The sequence below is a fragment of the Rhinolophus hipposideros genome, assembly GCF_964194185.1.
Source record: "Rhinolophus hipposideros genome assembly, chromosome: 21".
Classification (NCBI taxonomy): domain Eukaryota; kingdom Metazoa; phylum Chordata; class Mammalia; order Chiroptera; family Rhinolophidae; genus Rhinolophus; species Rhinolophus hipposideros.
In genome coordinates, this window is record NC_138067.1 from 2905846 (window position 1) to 2930130 (window position 24285).

Consider the following 24285-nt stretch of genomic DNA (forward strand, 5'->3'; position numbering starts at 1 on the left):
CGAGCTTTAAAGGGATAGACTCTGGTCAATAATTCTTTAAAGAGATGCCTACTCAATAAACTGTTCTTGCTTTCTCTGAGGACATATAAAGAGGGTGCCAAAAAAAAAACAACACAACATATACACATTTTAAGAAAGCAAAAAACTATAAAATTGCAATACCCAATATATACCAATAACGAAAGATGAATACAAGTCACATTTGACTTCTGCAATTACAAGAGGTGCTCAAAGTGGTTCCCATCAGCGTCCAGACACTTCTGATTACGGCAAACAACTGCTTGAGCAACGTTGACCGAAGTGTCCAGTTGTATACATTTTTTTTGGCACCCCTGGTATATGTTCACAAGTATTTTTAGATATTAATCTTTTTTTTCTCAAAATGAAATAGTTTTCTTGTATTGTGTTTCAAAGATAAAATCACATTAGCCTTCTCAGAGATAAACTTTATTACTAGGGCTTTAAAATGCATTCAAAAAAACTGCAGTGGTAAGTGCAGGTAAATCTGGGGATTGAGCGAAAAGTAATTCTTAGGAAAATTCTTTTTTTTTTAAAGAAGGACACAGGTAAATTCTACATCCTACCTACAGAACTTCTGAAGCGCCCTCTGCTGGCTGCCATTTAGATAAAGTAGAAAAAAATGTAAATCCTTTTTCTTTGGGGAGGTGACGGGAGATGCAGGATGACACTGACAAAGCTATTGTGAAAACTGACAGGAAAATTTCCTAATTAGGCTTCAGGTCTTCCAAACAGATCTGGTCAAGGGGGGTGGTTAAAATAAGGGAAGTTCCTGTCAAGTCTTAATATGTTAATCAAATCAATATGCAAAAATACAACAGCACTTAATATAAAACAAAGTCACTATAAACAGTTATCATTTAACACTAGAAAAAATTAAGAATTTAAATATATTTCACAAACGTCACTAGAACAAGAAGCTTATACCACATTATTTAATCTATTAGTTTCAATATTAAGGTTTATTTTTTCTTCCAGGTTAAGTAACAATTTAAATAATTATCAGGATGTATAAATGAACATCCATTCAGATAAAACATTACTGCTTAAAAGTGGCTATCTAAGAAATAGTTTGCATGTAATAAATATATTTTATGTTTAGGTTAACAGGCACCATTTTGAGAGCAGAAAAGTGGTATTTTTTTTAACCAATAAATAAATTACATTCAAGAAAACAAGATGTTTATATCTGAAGTAGCATATATCCTTAAATGTTTTTCTTCATATAGCACCCAAACTTCCAAAATGCCTAGAAAGTATCTCCCAAAATATAAATCATACCTTCAGTCATAAAAATAAAGGCCAAAAAAAAAAATCAATTTAAGACAAAATTTACAATTTATATTCTTAATTCTCCATTCAATAAAATATCAATTGCCAATTTATTAAAAGTAAGTGAACTGTATATATGCAATTGTTAGTGCTGAAAATCTGAAATATATATATTTTTAAAGTCTTTCTCAAAATATTTAAAATATTGCATCTCTGGTGGCAAACCTGAAAAATTATCAAGCATTTTATTTCCCTAGTTTTCATATTTCCATTCCCATCCCTAACCTTGTAACCTTTATCAGTCTTTTTTTTTTTTTTTTTGTAAATACACTTACTTATATCCCAAACACAAAACACTGACAATACTCCTTGGTAAACAAGGAAATCCCAGAACAGTCCAAGCCTACAGCTTTGCTCCCAAAGTGTGGCACAGGCTAAATGATAGGGGGAAAACCAATCAGTGGCCCTTATTGATGCAGTCAGAACGCTCCTGAGAGTCTGTAACTCGTTGAGAATTTGCTGATGTAATCCTGAAGAAAGTTTCAACACATTCTGCAGACAAATATCAGAGAATAAGTCTTTGATTGATAATTTTCCTATTTATTTCTGCCAAGGCGACTGAAAACACGAAAGCCTTTTCATCAGAGAGGTTAGCATAGATGTCAATTTCCTTTTCCTGTTTCTCTGTTAAAAGAAAAAGGAAAAGCTTAATATAAAGGCAGTAAATGCAGTAATTATATTACAAAATTTAAAGCTTTCAAGTATTTCTTTAAAGAACAAATATTATACATAATACTACAAGGTACGTTAAATGTTATAAAGTATTATGCTACTGAACTGAAATTATTTTAAATTACACAAAGGAGTTATTGAAATGTCATGAACTCAATCGTAAAACTGGAGACTACACATGTTTCTATACAGTCTAATATCTACATCATTTCTGTGAAAATCTCTACTATTTCATTCTCCTCACTAGTACCATATGAGCTAACTGTCTCAATCAGAATGAATTTTCTCACCCTACAGATGGTCCCTTCTGAACATCAATGGTTCCTTTCTCAATATGTTAACTTCTTCACCATAGCCCTGCTATGGAAAATAAGAATAACCAACATTTATTTCTATTTTTCTCCTCCTGATTACAAATGCAATCCAAGTTCATGGTAGAAAAAATTTTAAATACAGAAAAACAAAAAAGAAATCACCTATCTCATAAGCCAGCTAAAATCACAATTACCATCTCTGTACATTCTTTCAAATTCTCTTTTCAGGCTCTACTATGATTCTGCTTTTGTTTGTTTTTGTTTTGACTTTTTAATCAAAGTTAAAAATACACTTAGTCAAATCGTTTTTACAATACTTGCTACCCAAAATCCCATGCACATTTCCCACTCTCCAGATGCAATTACTAGTTTTTCCCAGTTGTTCCTTTTTGTTTTTACCTATCTCTAAGTAACATTTTTGTATGATGCTACTACTTGGCGTGTTGGTTTTAGGCATTATGAATTGACTTTCCACTGTGGAAAGTTAGGATTTTATTGTTTTCCATCTCTTGTCCCCACCATACTCTTCCCTCGCATCTTCCCATTATGTTTACATCACAATTTTGGTGAGATTAATATTCAATGTTTACATTATTCTCACTATGTAAATGATTTCACTTTCTTTTTTTATCTGCTTAGTTTTCATTACTAATTGAACCCAAACCCTCTCCTAGTTGTATAAATCTTTCAGAATGTTTATACATTATTAGTTATTCTATCAATTTTATCTTTTAGAAATCTTTCCAAGTCTGATCTGCTCCAACCTGAAATGGTTTCTCTCTAGGCCTATTGCATAACCATCATCTTGAGATCTCTCTTCAACAATGTGCTAGAGACGACCCTCATATCTTTTTCTCTCTCTCTTTCTCATCAGAACTTGTGTCCCAGATCCCAGGATTCTTTCTTGGTTTACGTCTTCATTTTGATGGCATGTATCTTGTAGTAGCTTCCTGAGAAAGGGAGTATGGGTAGCATACACTCCCTTGAGACCCTGAATGTTGGAAAATGTCTTTAGTCCACCTTCACACTAACTCACAGTGTGGTTGACTAAAGCCTTGTAGATTTCCCCTTAGTATTGTGAAGGCAAAAAATTGTCTTCCAACAACTGATGCTATCGTTAAGAAAACCCAATACCTTTTTATAGTATTTTTTTAAATTATTGCTAGAATTACACAGTGAAATACACAGATCTTAAGTGTACAATTGGAGGAGCTCTGACAAACATACATCCATGTAACCCACACCACAATCAAGACACAGAAAATTCCTCCTGCTCCTTTCTAGTCAATCCCTCCCCACCCCACCAGCAATGACTGTTCTGACACCAGATTCATTTTACCTGTTCCTGAACATCATAGAAATGGCACCACATAGTATGTACTGTTTTGTGTTTAGCTTCTTTTGTTCAACATGTTCTTGAAATTCACTGATGCTGCTCATGTGTGAGTAGTTTGCTCCATGCTGTGTAGTATCCACTGTATTAATTCTAATACCATCATGCTTTGGCACAATCTCGCCTTTGAACCACCCAGTGGGCTGGAAATTTGGGGAGCCATTTCAATATGGAAACTCCGTGTCCTTCAGGTCTGGGAACACTTCTTGAATTGTTTCATTGATGAATTCCTTCTCGATCTTCTATGTTCTTTTTCTGCAATGTCAATTATTTATAGATGTTGCCCTCAAACTGGTCCTCTAAATTCCTCAAGTTTCCCATTCCATTTTTAAATTTCTTTTCCTATTGCTCTATGCTCTGGTACATTTCTTCAGTTTCTGTCTACAAGCCTTCTGTTACGGTTTTTCATTTCTGCAAATCAGATACATATATTTCTTTTGAGATTCGTATTTCAAAGTTCATTTTCCAGTTACTTTGCAATATCTGCAGTTTCCTTTTAAATATTATCTTGTTCTTATTTCATGACAATATCTTCTCTTACTAAGAATATTAATGATAGTCTTGATTTTTTATTCTCCCTGCAAAAACTTGTTTTATCCAACTTTTTTTCTTCCCTCTTGATTTGGTCTTGCCTTTCATCCTAGATGCTTTTTCCCATAAATCTGGGTAATTCTTGGTAATATGCTCATATTTAGGAGTTGAACCAAAAAAACTGATTGGCTCCTGCACACCTGTGGAGCGTGACTGTGGTCATCACTGTACGGTGATCTGACTGGGCCATTTTCTTTGTGAAACCCTTCGTATCTTCACTTCAGGTCTTTTCTCTTGGGCTCTGCAGAGTCCCTAGAGAAGATACTTCTAATCCCTTACCTGGCGGTTATAAGCCTGGTCTGGAGAACTCAGTATTTACCATCTTCAATTTTCACTTAATCTTCCTGATCTTAATATTGTACTCCAGCCCTCAATGAAGCCTGGTATCCCCTAAACCAGAGACTCTGTCTTATCTTTTTCAAAGGATAAACTTGGAGAAAGGGAAGGACAAGGTAAACAGCCTTAACGGGCCATTTTAGAAATCAGACTTTCAAACAATCTTGTTTTTAGCCTCACTTTCATCTCTATACTACTAAACATAACTGATGCACAAATTCCTCGTTTTAAAGCAGTGGTGCAATAAAAATCAGTTTCTTTCTTGGTGTTCCCCAAAGGAGCTTACAATTTAAGTTTTAAGAGTATCACTTTCCAGAATTTTGCTGCTTCCCTCATTCCTTGTCCTTGTAGGACTTTGCCGTTTTTAAAAATATCCTTTTACTAGGATTGTGGGAGGGTGCAGAGCGGAGTATGTTTATTCAATCCACCATCTTGAAGTCTACATTCATTCTATATGTTCTAACTAAGCTATTCCGAATGGCCCAATATATTTGAATCAGTCCAAATGTCACTACTACATTACTAATATCCAGAATAAACATACTCTCCACATATAAAATGAAGACTCATCTTAAAAAAAACAAAAATGCTTGTTTAATGGTTTGTTTTCAGGATTTTATAGTTACATTGTTATCTAGATGTCTAACAGGCTTTCCTTTTCCAATCTTTCTTCTGCCTGTTCTTTATCAAAATATACAGAACAATAAAGTCAATTTAAAAATATGTTCTTAGACACTCAGCCAGGATGTCCTTATGAAAATAGAGGTAAAGGTTGCTTCAAATTTTTCAAGTACCCTCTGAGCAGGGAATCAATAAAAACTGAATAAAACTAAATAGCTATTTGACACTAAGAAGCATATCAAAGAAGTTTATTCTAAAATATATAGATACTTCGAAAGTCCTATTTCTTCTCCGTATTATATTTAGAGAACATTGTCTGCCTCAAGAGTTAGCAAAATCCAGACTGCGGGCCAAATCTGGCCCGCCATCTATTTTTATAGTCTTACTGGAACAAGCCATGCCCACTCATTTACATATTGTCTATGGCTGCTTTCCAGCCACAATGACAGAGCAGAGTAGCTATGACAGAGACTGTATGGCCCATTGAGCCTAAAGTATTTATCTGGCTCTTGACAGAAAAAGTTTGCTGCTGACCATCTCCTTACTCCCTCCCCATTAAAAGAATTGCTTATTTTACAAAACCTACTTTGAGCACTTTCCTGTTTGTATTAAAAGCAAATAAATTAAAAGCATATTTTACTCTACAAATAGCTTTCTTAAAACTTTTCTATAAACTGAAAATACCTGGAAAAAGTTTATAGCCAAATACACGCTCCTATTTTCAAGTTAACATGAAATAAAAGTCCCACCTACATACACAGAGTCCGAGCACGACTCCATAGACCTCACAGCCCAAGGAAAGACGGTCATTGTTTCCCATCTCCTCCGCCCTCCACCAGAAGCATTCCTTTCTCCGTTCTTTGGGTTATATTCCCTTTACTTCAACGGAAAAGAATGTTCTGTTTTCTGGGCCAAGCAGTTTTTCCTCTCCTTTTTTCCCTGTTGATTTTTCTTTACCTAGTTCCCCTTCTGAAACAGTCTTTAGCACAGATTTTCTGATCATCCCACTGTTACAGCACCACATTCAAATTGAGAGAAAAAATCAAATTCTCTGGCAGAGCAGTGTAACAGAAGGAAACAGAAAGGGAATCAAATTATCCGAGGAATTAAGAAGTATCTAAGTACAGTCTTCCAACAATACAAACACAATGTAAGCCTATTCCTTTAGCCATACAATATTAAGAAATCTTTCTTTTGACAAAAGTTAGGAACAGCTATATCAGTGAAGTCATGTTCCCTAAGGGTGTAACTTTATTCAAATAAAAGCACACAAAGAGAGAAGTGGTGAACAGATAAAACATTCTCAATGTCTAAAATAAATTTACATTTATGCTTGAATACTTGAATACCTGAAAAAGCAAAGCATAACTCACAAATAACGTAAGAAATGCATTTCACTGAAGATGAAATTATTTTGAAAGAGGTTTCTAAAGCATTATAAAGAGCAACTATCCCTTTTTTTCATTAATTACTGGCTTGAAAGCCTCAATGTAAAAAAGGTATTTATGGGCACATGGGGATTCATTATACTATTCTCTCTACTCTTGTATAATCCTTGACATTTTCCATGATAAAAAGTTTTTTTTTAAAAGACAGATAAAGAAAAAGAGAAGCTCGGGTTTCAGTTAATGGTTAAAAACCAATTACTGATAGACTATTCAAAGTAGGGAGCACACAAAGAACAATTTAAAAATTCATACTGAAGAACACTTTCAACACCAATGTAAAAACCACAGTATAACAATTTGAAGTCTTAACAGAACTCAGATTTATCTTTAAAAAAAGAAATACACCCATTTTTAACAGGCTTCTCCAGGATGTCACATACAAATTATTATCTCTGAACTTTACTATCATCAATTTATAGCAAAGTGAATTTTACCTAATTTAAACCTTCAGTTTTCCAATAATTAAATTTGTTTTTTTGTTTGTTTTTGTTTTTAACAAGTATCTAAGAGGAAATGCTTTCAAACGGAAATTTGAGTGGTGATTTCTAAGTCCAGGAGTTCAGCACCTGACAAACACTTTCTTCACTACTATCTAATTAAGATCTCATAAAATATAAATACTTGGGGGGGGGGAAACTGCTTGAATTTTTTCATACCTCTTTCTTCCTCATGTTTTTTGGCAGATGCACTTTTAGGTCTTCCTCTTCCTCGTCTGATATGATCTGAATGGCTGTTACTCCGAGACCTCTTTCTGTTTTCTAAATCCTTATTTGATGTAGAATTTATCTTCTCTCTCCTAACTCTCTCTGTCCGCCTCCTCTTGGCCTCATGCTTGTTTTCTGTGTGGATGAATAAAAGTGATATATTTTAGGGCTTAGCAAGAACTGTTTGCCTAAGTTCTCACTGTCTTCTTTTTTCTTTCTAAACAGCACTAGAATTTGCTGCCTGGCAAATACTTGTAAAACTACAACTGTAACATCTAGGCCCCTCAAATCCACGTAGGAAAAAAGAAATTCAACAGAATTTAGATGATCCACATGAACACATAGGTAGGAGGACTCCTGTAACAGAAAACGTTTTTTACCTTGGCACCTTTAATTTCAGCCCTTACAAGTTTGCACAATTCCACAGCGAACTTTCTGCCTTTTTCTCTGCTTCCAAGATAAAAAAGGTGAAGTATTAGAAAAGGAAAAAAAAATTCCATTCCTTGTTGCCCCTACCCAAATTATAGACTGAAATATGTCAAGTATTCAGAAGCAAAACTGACCTTAGCCATACTATATTAAGGTTACCAATAAAAGCAAACAGAAAGCATCTATAGAAAATATAAAAACATTAGAGAAGAAGTTTTGACTTTAGCCACAGATGAGGTCCTTTATTCTAAGAGCATCTGATTCCCTAAACAGAATAGCAATAGGGGAACTTTACTCAATATAGTGATTTAATTAATACAAGAAGCCACTCCTTCTCACTCCGAACAAATCAGTATGCTGAATAAGACAAAGAACAATTTTTTTAAAAAAAAGAAAAACAAAAACTTACTTTAATACATACCTGATATCAAAAACAAGAGAGAATTCCCCAAATGCTTAAATTAATGGTGGCAAAGGGACAAAACAAATAAGAAAATTCACATCCCCAAAACTCAATGGAACAATTTAAAAGACTGTAAATAAATATGCTTAATAGACGACTGTAAATTTCCTTTTAATTTTAAATTAAAATAGTAATAGTTATTTCCAAGTACCATATCCTTGGAGAACTAGTTAATTGCAGGTCTCAGATTAGAAATATACCAGACGTTTAATTATTCCAGATTGCAAGAAAGTTATCAAAGACAACCAGGGTCTTGTTAAAAGACTCAAGGGTAACTTAAAGAGGCTCCCACTGACCATTATAGGACAATTTGAGCATCAATAAAAGCAATGACTGTAATAGATTGAAACATATCAAATATACCTAAAACCATGAGTACAGGACATTAAATACAAAAGCAAAAACTACTTGGCCACCATAGGAAAATGCTAAAGAACCAACTCACTATTTTGGAAACTTAAAAGGGAAAGAATAAAGCATGTAACCTGCCTTTTCTATTCAAACTGTATCACTCACTGTATAGATAGCCAAAGGGCAAATGGAGGTTTCTCATTTTAGAATTATTGCAGCTAAAAAATGAAGAAGGAATGATAAAATCAGAGTATCACCATTTTCAACATGAACTAAAGGATCTAAGTGCTAAATATTACATACAACATACCACACACAAAAATTAACTGACAATGAATTGAAGACCTAAATTAATACATAAAACTATAAAATACTTAGGAAAAAAACAAAAAAGCAGGAGAAAGCTTCATGACATTGGATTTGGCAATGAGTTATTGGATATGACACCAAAAGCATAGGCAACAAGAGAAAAAATAAACAACTTGGACTTTATCAATTAAAAACTTTTGTGCATCAAAGGGCACTATCAACAGAGTAAAAAGGCAACTCATGGAATGGGAGAAAATATTTGTAAACATACATCAGATAAGGGACTAATATCCAGAATTTAAAAAAACTTCTACAACTCAACAACCAAAAACAACCCAATTCAAAAACGGGCAAAGAACTTGAATAGGCATTTCTCTAGAGATGGACAAGTGGCCAATAAACACTTGAAAAGATGTTCAACATCACTAATCAAAATCACAAAATATCACTTCATACCCATTAGGATCGCTATTATCAAAAACACACAAAATAACAAGTGTTGGCCAGGATGTGGAGATTGGAACCTTTGTATGTTGCTGGTGGGAATGTAAAATGGTATAGTCGCTGTGGAAACCAATGTGGCAATTCCTCAGAAAATTAAACACAGAATTATTGTATGATCCACCAATTCCACTTCTGGACATGTATCCAAAACAAATGAAAACAGGAAATCGAACAGATATGTTCATAGCAGAATTATTCACAAAGTCGTAAGCGTCCATCAATGTATGAATAAACAAACGTGGTATAAACATACACCAGAATATTATTCAGGTGCTACATATGCTGCAACCTGGATGAACTCTGACATCATGATAACTGAAATAAGCCAGACACAAAAGGACAAATATTGTATGATTCCACTTATAGGAGGTAACAACAGTGGTCAAATTCACAGGCACAGAGTGGTTGCCTGGATCGGGGAGAAGAGACGTGTGGAGTTACTGCTTAATGTTTCAGTTCGGGAAGATGAAAAGAGTTCCGGAGATGGATAACGGTGACCACGGTTAAGTACACAATATGAATGTACTTACCACCACTGAACTGTGCACTGAAAATGACTAGAATACTAAATGTTATGTTATATTTTACAATAAAAGATATGAAAAAAATAAGATTTGATGAAAAAGAAAACAGAAAACAAGATGAACTGACTAAGAATTAAAGTCTAAAAGACAAAGTAAATAAAGGCAGAATTCTAAAGATAGAATTATAGATCTAGAAAGAGGAGACATCAATGAAATTTCCTGGAACAAAGCAAAAAGACAAAACAGAGAATATGTGACAGTTCAGTGAAGAGCAATGAAATTGCACTTCCAAGAAATTCCAAGAAATCTCATACTACTTATCTATGACCTAACCGTTAATTATCTACCCGATATTCATTCTCCCCTTTTCAGTAAGAACAGAATCCTTATCTGTTCAAGAGGGTAGGGTGCCCAGCTAACATATAAACACACTTTCCAAGACTCCTATAGGTGAAGTGGCCCTGAAATTTAGTCCTGGCCAAAGAAGACATGTAAGTGGAACTGGGTAAGGTTTCCAGAGAAACTGTTGAATGGGATAAGCATGGCTGGCATGCCCCTTTGTGCCTCTGCCCTTCACTCTTCTTCCTGCTTGGAATGCTTATGGGATGCCCAGAGGTACAACAGCTACTTGGTAACGATGAGAAGGAAAGCCACATCTTCTCAAGATGGAAGAAAGTAAAGAACCTAGATCCTTGATGATTTCATGGACCCACCAGTCCTGTAGTGCCAACTGCATCTCTCTTCACTAAATAGGAAAAATGAACGATTTGTCCAATCCTGAGTCAGTCATGTTTTCTGTAAATGATGATCCTCATGTATCATCCAATGAGGGATGCCAGAAGGAAAAGAAAAGAGAATGGGGAAAAACAAGTAATAGGTAAAAATTGCCCTAAGCTGAAAACTCAGCCTTCCATCAGAAAGGACTGAGTGCAGAGGAAGGAAGTGAACGTTTGTGTGTGTGCAAAGTGAAGGCATCCTCCATAATCCAAGATAGGAAATGTCCCACCACATACATGTCTTTCATGACCATTTTTCCAGGTCTGAAACAATTTCTGCAAAATTTGTTTCAAAAATAAAAACTCATGGGTTTAAAAAAAAAACACAAAAGAAACGGTATATAAGAAAAAGTGAGATCATCCCTGGTGTACAATGGAAAGAAATCTTAGTATGACAGCTGTGCAGCAGAGCTAAATAAAGTAAGTCTTAACTGGAAGTCAGAGGAGTCTATTAAAAAAGGCCTTAGAGATTAATACACATATCATTATGAAAACTATGATGATGAGCCTAAAAGTACACGTGATGCTATAAATTTTTTTCACCAAAAGGCAAAAATAAAAACTATATAAAAGTTACGTTCCATATATGAATGTATAACAATTTTAAGTGATTAGCAGGTAAGAAACAATGTTTTCTGAAACAAAACCAAACCTTCACTGCCAAGTAATCCAGACTTGAGCATCACTTACTACTGAATGATGTTCAATCACTTTGGGTTTATAAAAGGTACTGAAAGTAATATTTCTGCATTTTTTTTCCTAAACTGAAAGTGAATGTCATTTGTAGACTTCTTTGCTTATTTAACATCCTTTGCCTATTAACTTACCTTAGAGAATAATTTGAAATGCTATGTTTAGGTTTAATTTTTTCATCCCGTTTTTTCCTTCCCCAATAAAAAATGAGGAGGTTGTTATTTACTTGACTAAGTTTAACCTACAGCTTATACTCACTGAGAAATAGTTAAATACTAATAAACAATTCCAATTTTTTACTGTTTTAAATCTTTTTTCTTACCTTTAGAGGAAGGCTTTTATGAACTAGTACAGTAAGTCCTCACTTAACGTCATCAATAAGTTCTGCCACATTAAACAAAACGCCGTATAATAAACCCAATTTTACCATAGGCTAATTGATATAAAAAAGAGTAGTTCCTATAGCATCTCATTGACTTTATCAACAAAGCAACATTATTCGCGGACCTGCTTTATCTCATTCAGAATTTCAGTTTACGTTTTCCTTATAGTTTTATAATAAAAATTTTAAAAGGAAAAAGGTACATTCATGATTATTAAATACAAAATGGCACCCTTGATGTCACTAACCACCCGGAACACCCATCTGGAAAACCAAATTTAAAGATTCAAAAATTGCTTCTGTCAGTATTTGGTAATTGACCAAATATTTGAATAGATAACTACTACAGTACTCAAGGTTTGGCCCACAGTACAGATAGTGTCAATTTTAGGAAATACAATAATCATTTTAATCTCTTTTTAAAAGAAATGTCTTCAACCTGACAGTTTAAAGCTCAAACTCAAGGCTACTTTTTAAACTCTCAATCATTCAATTTAGAAATAAAGTTCTACATGAACAAGACAGTTAATTTTAAAAATTTTATCTCCATTTAATTCTGGCCTCCCAAAAAGGGTAAAAGAAACAACACATACTTAACTCATTTGGAAAAGATGTGAAAGACTCTGTCTTGAGGTTCTATGTTCCTGTACAAAACACTGAGCATTTCTTAATACAGCTTTATTTGTTAACACTCATCTCCTTCCTCACCAAAATTAATTTGAAACTTGTAGAAATCTCAATTTCCATAAAAGATTTTGTTTATTTATACATATTTTCAGCTAGACAAAGTTTTATATAGTTCCAGTGTCCTATCTCCCTATTTCCATGTATGTTATGAAGACATAAAGATGATAGGCATATATGAAAAATGTGAGTTTTGAACAATTCAAACCTAGATAAATCTATTTGACTTAACAGATTATTTTCCTCTTGCATGGAATTTTTACTAAAGTTACTAAATAAGGTTTCAACCCACTGAAATTTAAAATGATCTTTTATAGTTTTGATTTCACTTTTAAAATAAGTGCAATTTGAGCTTTAAAGATGGTTGTCTTTTTTGTTTTAAATGTTGAATTATACACATAAAAGTCTTCCTTGATTCCTCCTTGTTATCTAGCGATCTATCCATTTATGCATTTACTGATTAATACTACATGTAGAAATCATTTTGTGGGATCTTAAAAACAAATAAAAAATAGAAGTACCATATGATCTAGCAATTTTACTTCTGGGTATTTATCCAAAGAATACAAAAACACTACCTCGGGGGGCAGCCGGATGGCTCAGTTAAGGTTACAGCGTGAGCTCTGAACAACAGGGTTGCCGGTTCGATTCCCACATGGGCCAGTGAGCTGCGCCCTCCACAATTAGATTGAAGACCACCAGCTGCCACTGAGCTGCCTGAGTGGCAGCCAGATGGCTCAGTTGGTTGGAGTGTGAGCTCTCAACAACAAGGTTGCAGGTTCAATTCCCACGAGATGGTGGGCTGCGCCCCCTGCAACTAAAGACTGAAAATGGCAACCAGACTTGGAGCTGAGCTGTGCCCTCCACAACTAGATTGAAGGACAACGACTTGGAGCTGATGGGCCCTGAAGAAACACACTGTTTCCCAGTATTCCCCAATAAAATTAAAAAAACAAAATACCTCAAAAAGATATATGAGTATGTAACCCCATGTTCACTGCAGCATTGTTTACAACAGCCAAGATAAGGAAATATCAATCAATGGATAAATGGATAAAGATATTCAGCCATAAAAAAGAATGAAATCCTGCCATTTGTGAGAACATAGATGGACCCAGAGGATATTATGCTAAGTGAAATAAGTCAGATAGAGAAAGACAAATTCCATATGATCTCACTTATATGTGGATTCTTAAAAAAACAAACCCCAAGCTCACTGACACAGAGAACAGATTGGAGGTTGCCAGAATTGCGGGGGTGGGGGTGAGGGGGTGGGCAGGGGGAACGAGCAGTAAAATGGGTGAAGGGGATACAAAAGGTACAAACTTCCAGTTATAAAATAAATTTAAGTAATGGGAATGTAATGTATAGCAGAGACTATAGTTAATACTGTAATGCACATCTGAAAGTGGTTAAGAGGAAATCTTAAAAGTTCTCATCATAAAGTTGTCAAAAACAAATGAGTTCATACAAGTATTGTTTTGCACTTTTTTCTTAAGTGGTTTACAGATTTTTCCACATCAGTAGCTGCATCCTTCTTTCTAATTAGCACATACTGTTGTTCCCTAAAAAGTATACCCTACTTTATTAACCATTCCCCTGATGATGTTTAGCTTAACTACTTTTTTGCTATTACAAACAGCATTGCCTGAAAATCCTAGTAAATATTTGTGCATAATAAACAATTAGATCTCTAGGCTACATAGCTATTGATAAAGAAATCTAGAATCTAGGTTATGTGCATTTAAAACATTTATCTACTGTCAGATTGCTCTCCGAAAAGGCTGTGCCAACTTACACTCTTCCCACTAACTAGTATGACAGTATGCATTTTGCCATACTCATAAAAATCCTTTGTTTTAGTCAGAATGTGGACCAAAAAAATAGCATTTTATTTTTACTGTAGTTCCCTGATTGTTAGTGAAGTTGATCTTTCCAGATACTATGTATTATCCATTTTCATTTCTTCTATAAATTCTCTGCTCCTTTAAACTGAAATGTTCTAGATCCCAGTGACAATCTTTATCAAGTACTATAAATATAAACTATAGAGATTTGTAAAATTATACTCTTACTTCTCTACATATTGTAGATTATCCAAGGCACAGCTTAAGAAATCTTAAGAAATTTAATGGTAAAAATGAGTATTTTACTGAGTACCTGTAACATACCAAGCTTTGTTCACGTTAGACATTTTCCTAAGCACTTCATCTAACTTTGATCCTCTAAGGCTGGTACTATAAATCTATCTTATACACAAGTCGACAGCAGCTGCTCTCAGAGGTTAATCAACTTGCTAGAGAGACAAAACCGGAATTTGAAGCTGATCTCCACATCTGTACTACATCAAACTGTTTTCCAGGCTTTGAATACTCTTAACTCTTCCTTAAAACACTTTCCTCCTTTGGTTTCTATGGTACAGTCTATCCCAGAGGTTTCTGTCTCTTCTAACTATTCTTTCTGTTTCTTCTGCTACTTCCTCTTTCTAGGCTTCCATGTTTTATCTTCACTTCAAGGTCACAAAGCCACTCTAATTAAACAACAGAACCTTAGGAAACTCCAAATGTAAAATAATAATGAATTGCTTCTCATTCATCACCATGAATTCTGTAACACCACTCTCCACTGGTTGTTCTACCACTGACATTTATTTCTTCTCAATTATCTGACCTCCCTACCCACTTCAACCCAAGACTGGAGTTTACCACAGTTCAGTTCTTAGACTCCTTCCTCTTCCTACCCTACAGCACAAGTTCATCCATTTCCATGATGTCAACTACCACCTATTTGCTGAAGGCTTTATCTCCAGCGAAGGCTATTTATTCCTTGAGCTTCAGACTATACGCCCAACTAGGAAAACAAATCCACACGGTGATATTTCACAACTACATCCAAAAGTAAATTCTTCATCTTACCCTCAAAACTGGTTTCCCTTTTATATTCCCTTTGTAACCAGTAATCCAAGTCAGAAATCTGGGAGTCATTCTAAATTCTTCCCTCCGGTTCAAATGATTCTCATTCCTTAACACTTGTAGTATATGCCCTTCTCTCTGCTGTGTTTGTTTCTTACCTCATTTCTCACCTGAATTATTGGTGTATAAAATGGGCCCAAAAAACTTGTTGAATAAAAAGAATGAACACACTTGTCCCATTAAGGGCATGGACCATGTCTTATTCATTTTGGAGACTCAGAACTGAGTTTATATGCCACCCCAGCGTATCTACTAAATGAGTCATTCCAGGGTTCCCATACTTGAATCAAACTCTTAGGGACTAAGATCCAGGAATACATTTTTAACAAGCTTTCTGGATGACTCCTATATAACTAATCCAGTAACAGCCTTTTGAAGAATCAATAAATTAAGTGCATTCTCGTGATAAAAGGAAGCAACCTCAAACAGAGGCAGAAATGGGATGAAACAACTTTTCTGCCACCTTTATATAGACGGAGGATAAACAGACATAAACATAAATAATAGTTGAATCATCTGCTACTATAACCACGTTGGCATCCGCACTCAGTCAACATACTGCAATAGCCCACTTTGACCCCAACAAACTATTCTCTAGACAGCAACCGGATGTTTTTAAAGGCAAATCAGAGTATGCCACCTTCCCCTCACCCTATCCCGTATCCTAGCAACAGTTTCTCCCCACATTTGAAAAACAAAATCCAAACTTCTTACTCCAGTTTCCAAAGCCCTGCAGAATCTGGTCCCTGCCTGTCCCTCTGGCCTCATCTTCCACACTCCCCTGCTCCTACTGTCTACAATGCAACCACACTGGCCTTTTTGTTCCTAAAATATACCAGTGTTTTTCCAGCCTTAGAATTTTTGCATTTGCTATTTCATCTGTCAACAATGTTCTCCCTGATCCGATCATGACTAGCCCCTTGTTCCTCTTCAGCCTCACCTTAAATGTCACTTCTCAGAGAGGCCTTCTCCAACCACTCAATCAAAAGTAGCCTTCTAGTAACATGCTAGGACAGCACTCTATTTAGTTTCCTACAAGGCGTTTATCACAAGATGATAGTCTCATTTGTTCATTGTCTATTTCCTGTCATCACAATTATAAGCTCCTGACCGAGAACCTGCCTTGGTAGTACATTCATTCATTATTTTATGCCCAAGGCTTAGTACGGTGCCTAGCACACTGCAGATGCTCAATATATATTTGTAATAAATCTATTCTTAATTGAGGATCAGCACTGTATGAAGTTCCGACTTTACTAAAGAATAACAAAATTTCATCTTTTATAAATATATCCATTGAATAAATCCAATGTCTAATTAATGGGAAAGTAAAATTCAAACAAAATTTATTTTTAGATACTCTAAATCAGGGAATTGTAAACAATAACCAATATGTCTAAAAATTAATTCACAGCAGAATCAAGTTCTATTTTTCCAGCCACTAGTTTAAAAAACTTTAACATTGTTACAAATTTTGCCAGCACGATGAGAATAAAAACCCAAATGTCCATCAACCAGTAAATAAACTGTGACCATACAAATACGAAACAATAAAAAGAAATTCTTAATTTATATATACAACATGGCTGAATCTTAAACTATGCTCAGTGAAAGAAGCCAAGCAAAAAAGAGTACACATTGTATGATTCCATTTATATAAATTCTAGAATAGTGACAGAAAGCAGATTACTGGTTATCTGGGGGTCAGGGGAGCAAGAAGTAGAGATCACAAAGGGGAACCAAAAAGCTTTTGGGAATGATGGACATGTTCATTATCTTGATTGTGGTGATTGTTTGATTAGTATAAACATATAACAAAACTTATCAAACTGTGTACTTTAAATATACGCAACTTATTAAATGTCAATTACACCTTAATGAAACTTATTTTTAAATAAGATACACTTATTTAAAAGTGTATTTCTTAACACTTGCTTAAAACCCTTCAATGTCTCTCCATCCTCCAAAACAGAAAATTTGTTACAAGCTTTATCAGCATTATAAGGGATTTAACATTTAAATAGAATGAACAGTAAACTAATGCCACACGCTGATTTCCAATAGATAGTAAAAACCAGACATACTTCAATAGATTTTAATCTTTAACTTCAACAGAAATGTAAATAGTAAATTCACAAAAATTAATTTTAAATTTCTACATCAAGAAGCTAAAAATGTGGTAAACTCTCACAATTACCTGCAGAAGTTGGTGATTTCTCTGGGTGCTTTGCATTTAAAAGTTTTCTGCTAATAAATATGTAACCACAGGGACATGATTTACATGCAACAGGAACCTGTAGGAAAAAAACACACACACACATTATTTTTCTACTGTTAAACATTCAGTGTTTATGTAGTCTCCTGAATAAGTTACTTGAAGTAGAAATCATAGATTTATTTAAACCCCACCTCCTTACAACAAATTATTTCAGATGAGTATTGTGTCCTATATATCTTCATATTCTAATACTTTACAATGCCATCAATATAGTAAATGAATGAAAAACGTGCTGACATAAGTGACCAATAGAAAAACATAATAGGGTCAGACAGAACCAGAAAAAATATGGGGGAGGGGAGAGGAGGAAGGTAACATTTCCTAAAATATTAGTTTGAATAGCAGTTTATATAGAACAAATCGGAAAAGGGAACATGGCTGGGAAGTCATTAAAGTAATCCCAGGATAAGATTATGAGGGCCCAACGGGAATGAAGAGTAAGAATGAAAATGGAGAAAAGGTAGATGATCTGCCAAACATTTCAAAAGAGAGAAAGAACTGAAAATGACTCAGGTTCTAACACGAGAAAGTAAGATGCCAATTACCACTGACAAAAAACAAGAATAGTTTACAACAACCAGTTTGAGGTGGCAAAAGTATAGCACAAACAAAAGAGAACGTAGGAGTTGAGTGAGATCTAGGATCACACAGTTTCAGCTCCAGGAAGGACACTGGATAAAACAATGTGGACCCTGAGAAAGAAGATACCTACTATACTAAGAAGGGCTCCTGGAGGCTAACTGGACTCAAATTTTAAAAAACCTACCGTGTTTCCCCCAAAATAAGACCTAACCAGAAAATAAGCCCTAGCATGATTTTTCAGGATGACATCCCCTGAACATAAGCCCTAATGCTGTGTTTGGAGCAAACCTTAATATAAGACCCGGTCTTCCACTACTATGATTGAAAGGACAACAACTTGACTTGGGGGCGGGGGGGAAAGACCCCGTCTTACTTTCAGGGAAACACCGGTAGCAACTGTTTCTACATAGGGGCCTCTCACGCAAACTGCAGCAAGGAGGAAGCCTGCAGTGAACTGCCTGGCTGCACTGCGTTCCTGCCATCTGAGCCAGCACTTATAAAGGAGTTCCTGGAATTATACTTTAACCAATAGGACTGAGGCTTTCCCCATCCAAATGGAGCTGCACAGCTCTATCTCCACCAGCATCTTCACCAACCAATCAGAGAGGATACCTTTTGACCAATCAGGACAGTACTTTTTGGACCAAACTTCAAGAATTTGGAATCCTCATGTGCATGCGGACAGACCAATCAGGGAGCAGGGGCAGGGACTTCTCTCTATATAAAGTCAGCTCCCCTGTGGCTAGAAGAGCACACTTTCCCTTTCCACCAATGACTTAAGACTACATTTCCCTGGCTGGAGCTGAAACACCAAAGATGAAACACCATGGACATCTCGCCAGACCAGAGTAGAGAAGAACAGGCAGAGCAGAACAAGGCAAAGCTGTCTAGTCAGAGAGGGGCCTCTCCCCAGGGCCACCTCACAGCCATGCTGTATCACAATTGAGCTGTCTGCACTGAATTAAGTTTCTTTCATCACTGCATCCCAAACTAGGGATTCGTGTTGGCATTGAATTGGCACCAATGACCATCGATTGACAACACTTAAGCTCTTGAAGTTTGTTACCAAATCTGTAAAATACATGTGGCTCCTTTTTCTGTTTCAAGTCTATATTTTTTAAAAACCTAATGTTACTGAAAAGTATTAAAGAAATTTTTACATTTCCCCCAATAATCTCTTCACTAATAACCTTAATGATTCTTGGAATCAAGACGTCAACCAAAAACCAGAAATCAATCTCAAAAAATACTCACAGAATAGTCAGAAAATTAACAATTCCCTTTATAAGATTAAATACCATTTGACCATTGTTCTGCCTATGTAAAAGTTTAGTTTTACAATTAAAAAGCTTTTATCCATGTATGTACAGAATGCCTCAATTCTAGACGATAAATACTTGATTTAATCAAGCTGATTAAAATTTTGGCAGAATTCCTTTTCTTTGCATAAAAAATATTGAACAAAGGATCTCTAGTTTGTATTTAAGAAAAATAACAATAAATCCTATAAAAAAATAATTGTACTCCAGATATGTCTAACAGCTTGTGTTATTTAAAATGTGATGAGAGTCTTTCAAACCATGACAGGAAATATAACATTACATTCTTTAATAGTGTAAAATCTGCCCAAAATAAATATGTTTGTCATTTTTGAAATTTCACATCTTCATGGAAACCAAGCTCAAAGGTACTACTGACTCATTTCCTTTACACTTAGAACACATCATTAAGGGCACATCCACAGTAATATGAATTGTTTTAAATTAATGCTATTCAAAAAACACAGAAAACATGATGTTCTTATTCAACAGATCCTTTGCTACTCAGCAAGCATTTTCTTCCAGCTACTGAAACTCAATAAATTTAAATTTAGGTCTCTGTCTTACACACAAGAAAATTGTATCAACCCATATCTAGAATTAACAGAGAGTGATACAGTTAGGTGAGAAATGTACGTTTGGCTTTGGGATGAAGAATACAAAAACGCTGATGAATGGATAGGTTGATTTTCATCCCTTAATTCAAGTGTTTTATGCTCAAGAAACATTCAATGTGCCTCAGCTAAGTCACCCTGAAGTCCTTTTTAAAATATAAAGTTCCTTCCCGCCATCCGCCAAACTCGGAAAGACAACCAACCAACCACCGCCACAACCCAAATCCTATAAAAAGAATTATTATATAGGGTGGACAACTTCCATAATATTAATCCCTTTACATTTTAGTGTAATTTAGATTTCAAACAAACAGCCTACCCTTCCTTCAAATTTCAGTTGTAATGACAAAGAATAGTAATGAAAGTTCTAATGCTGCACTTTCGGAAAATTAAAATGGAAAAAAATCCAAAGTTTTCTTTATTGATGGCTTACTGTGCATCAATTTATTCCTTGAAAAATGTATTTAGGCTGTAGTTTTACAAGTAAACCAGGTCAAAAAAACCTGCAAGAAACAAAATCCTGGTCCTATATTGTTTCATTGATTTAAAAAGCTCAAAAACAACCACATTATAGAGAACTACTTTATATTCTTCGCTACTAAGAGAAATAAAGTTACCTATAGTGGACATGTTTACTATATGTCACATAAAATTTCCAATAAGTGAAAAAAAAAAAGCTGCTCTATTTTTTAAAAATTAAGGCAAAACAGAAACATACACAAAAGATATCAGAAAATTAACAAGAACCATGAATACTGATACATACAAAATGGCTCAGTAATTTGGGTTTGGTGGATGTGAAACCCCCTTGAAAATGAAAAGCACTGTGGTTTATTTAGATGTTTCAGAACTATATTTTCAATAGAAGCACGTAAAGGGGATGTTATCAAGTAACTAAAAATCTAGGTCTTTCTTGTTTCCTGCTCTCTGTACTTGGTTTTTAAACATACACAGACAGACAGACAGACAGACACACACACACACACACACACACACACAACGTGTATATCTATTCAACTGGGGCCATTTCCTCAAACTTTAAAGATATCACATTTATGTTTATAATAAATTGTAATTTAATATTTGTAAGGCAATTAGCCTGTATTAGCAGTATTCTAGTGGTGTTTAAAAAATGGCTTTCTGAATTATAATTTTTTTCTTGTTTATAAGATGTTTGCACTTTCAAGTAATTAAAATGCTAAAATCTATTATTTTTTTCAATTCAGTTACTTTTAGTAAAAGATAAATCGCTTTTAAGAATCACCAAAAAATTTAATTAGTCCTCATGTATATTCTCCTAAATATTTAAGGACAAAGCAAACCAACCTTTTAAAATTATATAGTAGCTTGCTATGGATGGAATTGTGCCTTCTCATCCCCAATTCACATCCTGAAGCCCTAACCTCCAATGTGGTGACTTTTGAAGATGCGGTAATTAGGTTTAGATGAGGTCATGATGTGGGGCCCTCAGGATGAGATTAGTGCCACTCTAGGATGAGACACGGGAGAGCTCTCTGCCAAGGTCTTGGGACATCCAGCCTTCAGACTGTGAGCAAACAAATTACTGTTTGAGCCACCCAAACTATTTTGTTGTGGCAGAGGAGAGACGGTATAAAACAAAATTCATGTCACCTTTCCAAATAAAATGCTGATGTTTTGTTGAACAGTTACAGGGACTTCTACAAGTTTATTATCCTTTCCTCTCTGTTTAACCAGGCTATCAAAAACAGGTTATTTTTCCCAAAAGGTACTTTTATGCCAAGTAAACCAAGGGCAGGATTTGCAGTGACTTGTGCCCTACAGAAACTGGAACGCACAATGCGTAACATGTAAATCTTATACTTCTGCACAATTAATTGGAACAAACGAGAATGATTTAAATACTGAAATAAACCCCGCAAAGAGACTTGAGTTGCAAAGTCCAATTGTATCAGAACTTAACAAGTTTAGCTTATTGGTTGGAATGGGAGTCTAACTTGGGACAACATGAGTTCATTAGTTTTATAGCGCGTACTCAGACCCCTAAGATCGATAAACCGTAATTCTCCTCGCACAATCCTCCTCCGATCGGCGTTTCTCCCACTGCCGATCAAGGATGCTGAACAAAACACGCTAACATTCTGTGCTACAAGATTCGGTCAACCTAGTAAGATTGCTCCTTCGAGAAGGCACTAAAACCAGCTTATTGAGAGTCTCCAGCCAGTTCAAATTACTCCTAATCAAAAAAAGAAAAAAAAAAGGAATAAAAAGAAAGAAAGAAAAAGAAAGGGGGAGGAGAGAGGTAGTCATTTTGAAAAAAACTCTCTCCGTGGAAAAGAAACACCCCCCCCCGATCTGCACGTTGGCGTGAAATATGAGGCTTATGAATGGTTTTAACTGCGCGTTTTAACTCAGTAGGTGGCAAAGCTCCGAGGCACGTCCATTATTCTAAGTACAGAGACGCTGAACCTAAAAACGGCACAATGGGAGTTTGTAAAACACAGCCCGACGCCGTTAACTGCGTGTAGGAAGCAGCCACTTACGATTCACGAACCCACACACACGTATATTCACACGAAAAGCTCGGGAGCAGAAACGCCCGGCGTGTCGCAGCGGGTCCCGCGGGTGGGGCCCCGAGGGAAGGGCCCGCCGGGGGCGTCGCTCAATAACGTTCCGTGGACACCACGCCAAGAAACGACCCGCAGTAAGTCACGTCCAAACGCGGCCGGCGTGTAACGCGTGCCCCCAAACCTCCAAATCCGCCGACAACGTCGAGCCGTCGCGGCCCCTTTTGTCCCACCGCGGCGTGCCGCCGGGTCGCGTGGGGACACCGTGGGGTGCACCGCGCACGGCCGGCGGGAACAAAGCCACCCGGGCGGCCCGAGGGGCTTGCGGGGCCGGGCCCGGGGCTCCCGACGCGCACGGGCCTCGTCGCAGGGGCCGCGCCGGGCCGCGGGGCGCTGTCACCCGGGCCGGCCCGGCGGCTCCCGGACCAGCCCACGCCCCCTCGCGCGCGGCCCGGCCGCCCCTCGGCTCCGCCCCGCCGGGCCCGGGCTCCCCCGTGGCCGCCGCGCCCCACAGCCGGCCCTGCGCTCGGCCGCCGGGACCCCGGCGACGCGGCCTCCCCTCCGCCAACGGCCGCCGCCAACAGCCACCCGCCCGCGGTCCCGGCCCCGGCGCCCACCTGTTGGTCGCACTCGGGGCACGATTTGGTGGCCATCTTCACTTTCTTGGCTCGACTTGCGGACATGCTCCTCTCCGGCGGCGGCGGCGGCGGCGGCGCGGGCTCCTCCCCTCGTACCTCAGCGGCCCGGCCTCCGCCCGCCCGGTCCCCGCTGCCCAGACTGAGGCGCCGGCGGGTGCGCGCGCGCGTGCGCGAGCCTGCGTGCCGAGGGGGCGGGGCGCGGCGTGCGCCGGCTCCGTGGGACCGCGGGCCGTGCGGCCACCCACCCAGGGCCGGCCCTCCAGCGCGCCCCGACCGGTTCTCACGAGAGGAGACGGTCGGGACCCTCCAGCAGGGCGATGGCCACGCCTCTCCCGGCCGCGCGGTCGGCGTGGGGGCGTGGCGTGGGCGGGACCTGGCAGTGACCGGCGTCAGGCTCGACCAACGACTGCACAGAACGCAGATAGGTGCTGGGCACGCCTCCTCCGGAGGAAGGAGAAGGAAAGAAAGGAGGTGGAAGGTAAACCGCTCGGCACCTGGCATTTAATTAACTTCAGTAAATGTTAGCAGGTCTAATCGTTGAGGAGTTGTAGTAGACATGTGATTAACGACCCGGAGCCAGGATCGGGGAGTGAAAATTCATTCGTTTATTTAATAAATAATTGCCAAAATCCCACTGTCAGGCAAATAGGAATAAAATGTATCGGCGTCTGGCCCTTAAGGAGCACAGTCTAGCTATGCAGACCAGTAGGACTCACCGTCCACAGTGAAGAACTAGTTTTTTTTCATCCGTCAGTTACTCATACTCAGTTAAGATAAAAATAAGTCACTGGT

General features: G+C 37.2%; 1 protein-coding gene across 2 annotated transcripts; it reads right to left on the bottom strand.

The window, feature by feature from the left end:
- Positions 1-433: 433 nt before the first annotated feature.
- LOC308490004 (UPF0547 protein C16orf87 homolog) lies at positions 434-23726 on the bottom strand. Of its 2 annotated transcripts, XR_013992148.1 has the most exons (5): positions 23473-23633; positions 17714-17810; positions 7382-7564; positions 3676-4140; positions 957-1974 (listed from the first exon to the last, which is right to left on the bottom strand). XR_013992148.1 is itself a non-coding variant. In XM_081031647.1 (4 exons), the coding sequence occupies exons 1-4, from the start codon at positions 23536-23538 to the stop codon at positions 1856-1858; spliced, it is 465 nt and encodes a 154-aa protein (XP_080887773.1). In that variant the 5' UTR covers positions 23539-23726; the 3' UTR covers positions 434-1855. The 2 variants fall into 2 exon arrangements, 1 of the variants encoding a protein (XP_080887773.1); XM_081031647.1 differs by lacking the exon at positions 3676-4140 and having other exon boundaries at positions 434-1974; positions 23473-23726.
- Between the last annotated feature and the right edge of the window lie 559 nt (positions 23727-24285).

What these genes read in the sequence shown, in the direction of transcription:
- LOC308490004 (XM_081031647.1), bottom strand. Translation starts at nt 23,538, where the DNA reads ATGTCCGCAAGTCGAGCCAAGAAAGTGAAGATGGCCACCAAATCGTGC. An exon ending in GAAATCACCAACTTCTGCAG is followed by an intron (nt 7,565 to 17,713) that starts GTAATTGTGAGA and finishes TCATCCACACAG; the next exon opens with AAAACAAGCATGAGGCCAAG. An exon ending in AAAACATGAGGAAGAAAGAG is followed by an intron (nt 1,975 to 7,381) that starts GTATGAAAAAAT and finishes TTCTTTTAACAG; the next exon opens with AGAAACAGGAAAAGGAAATT.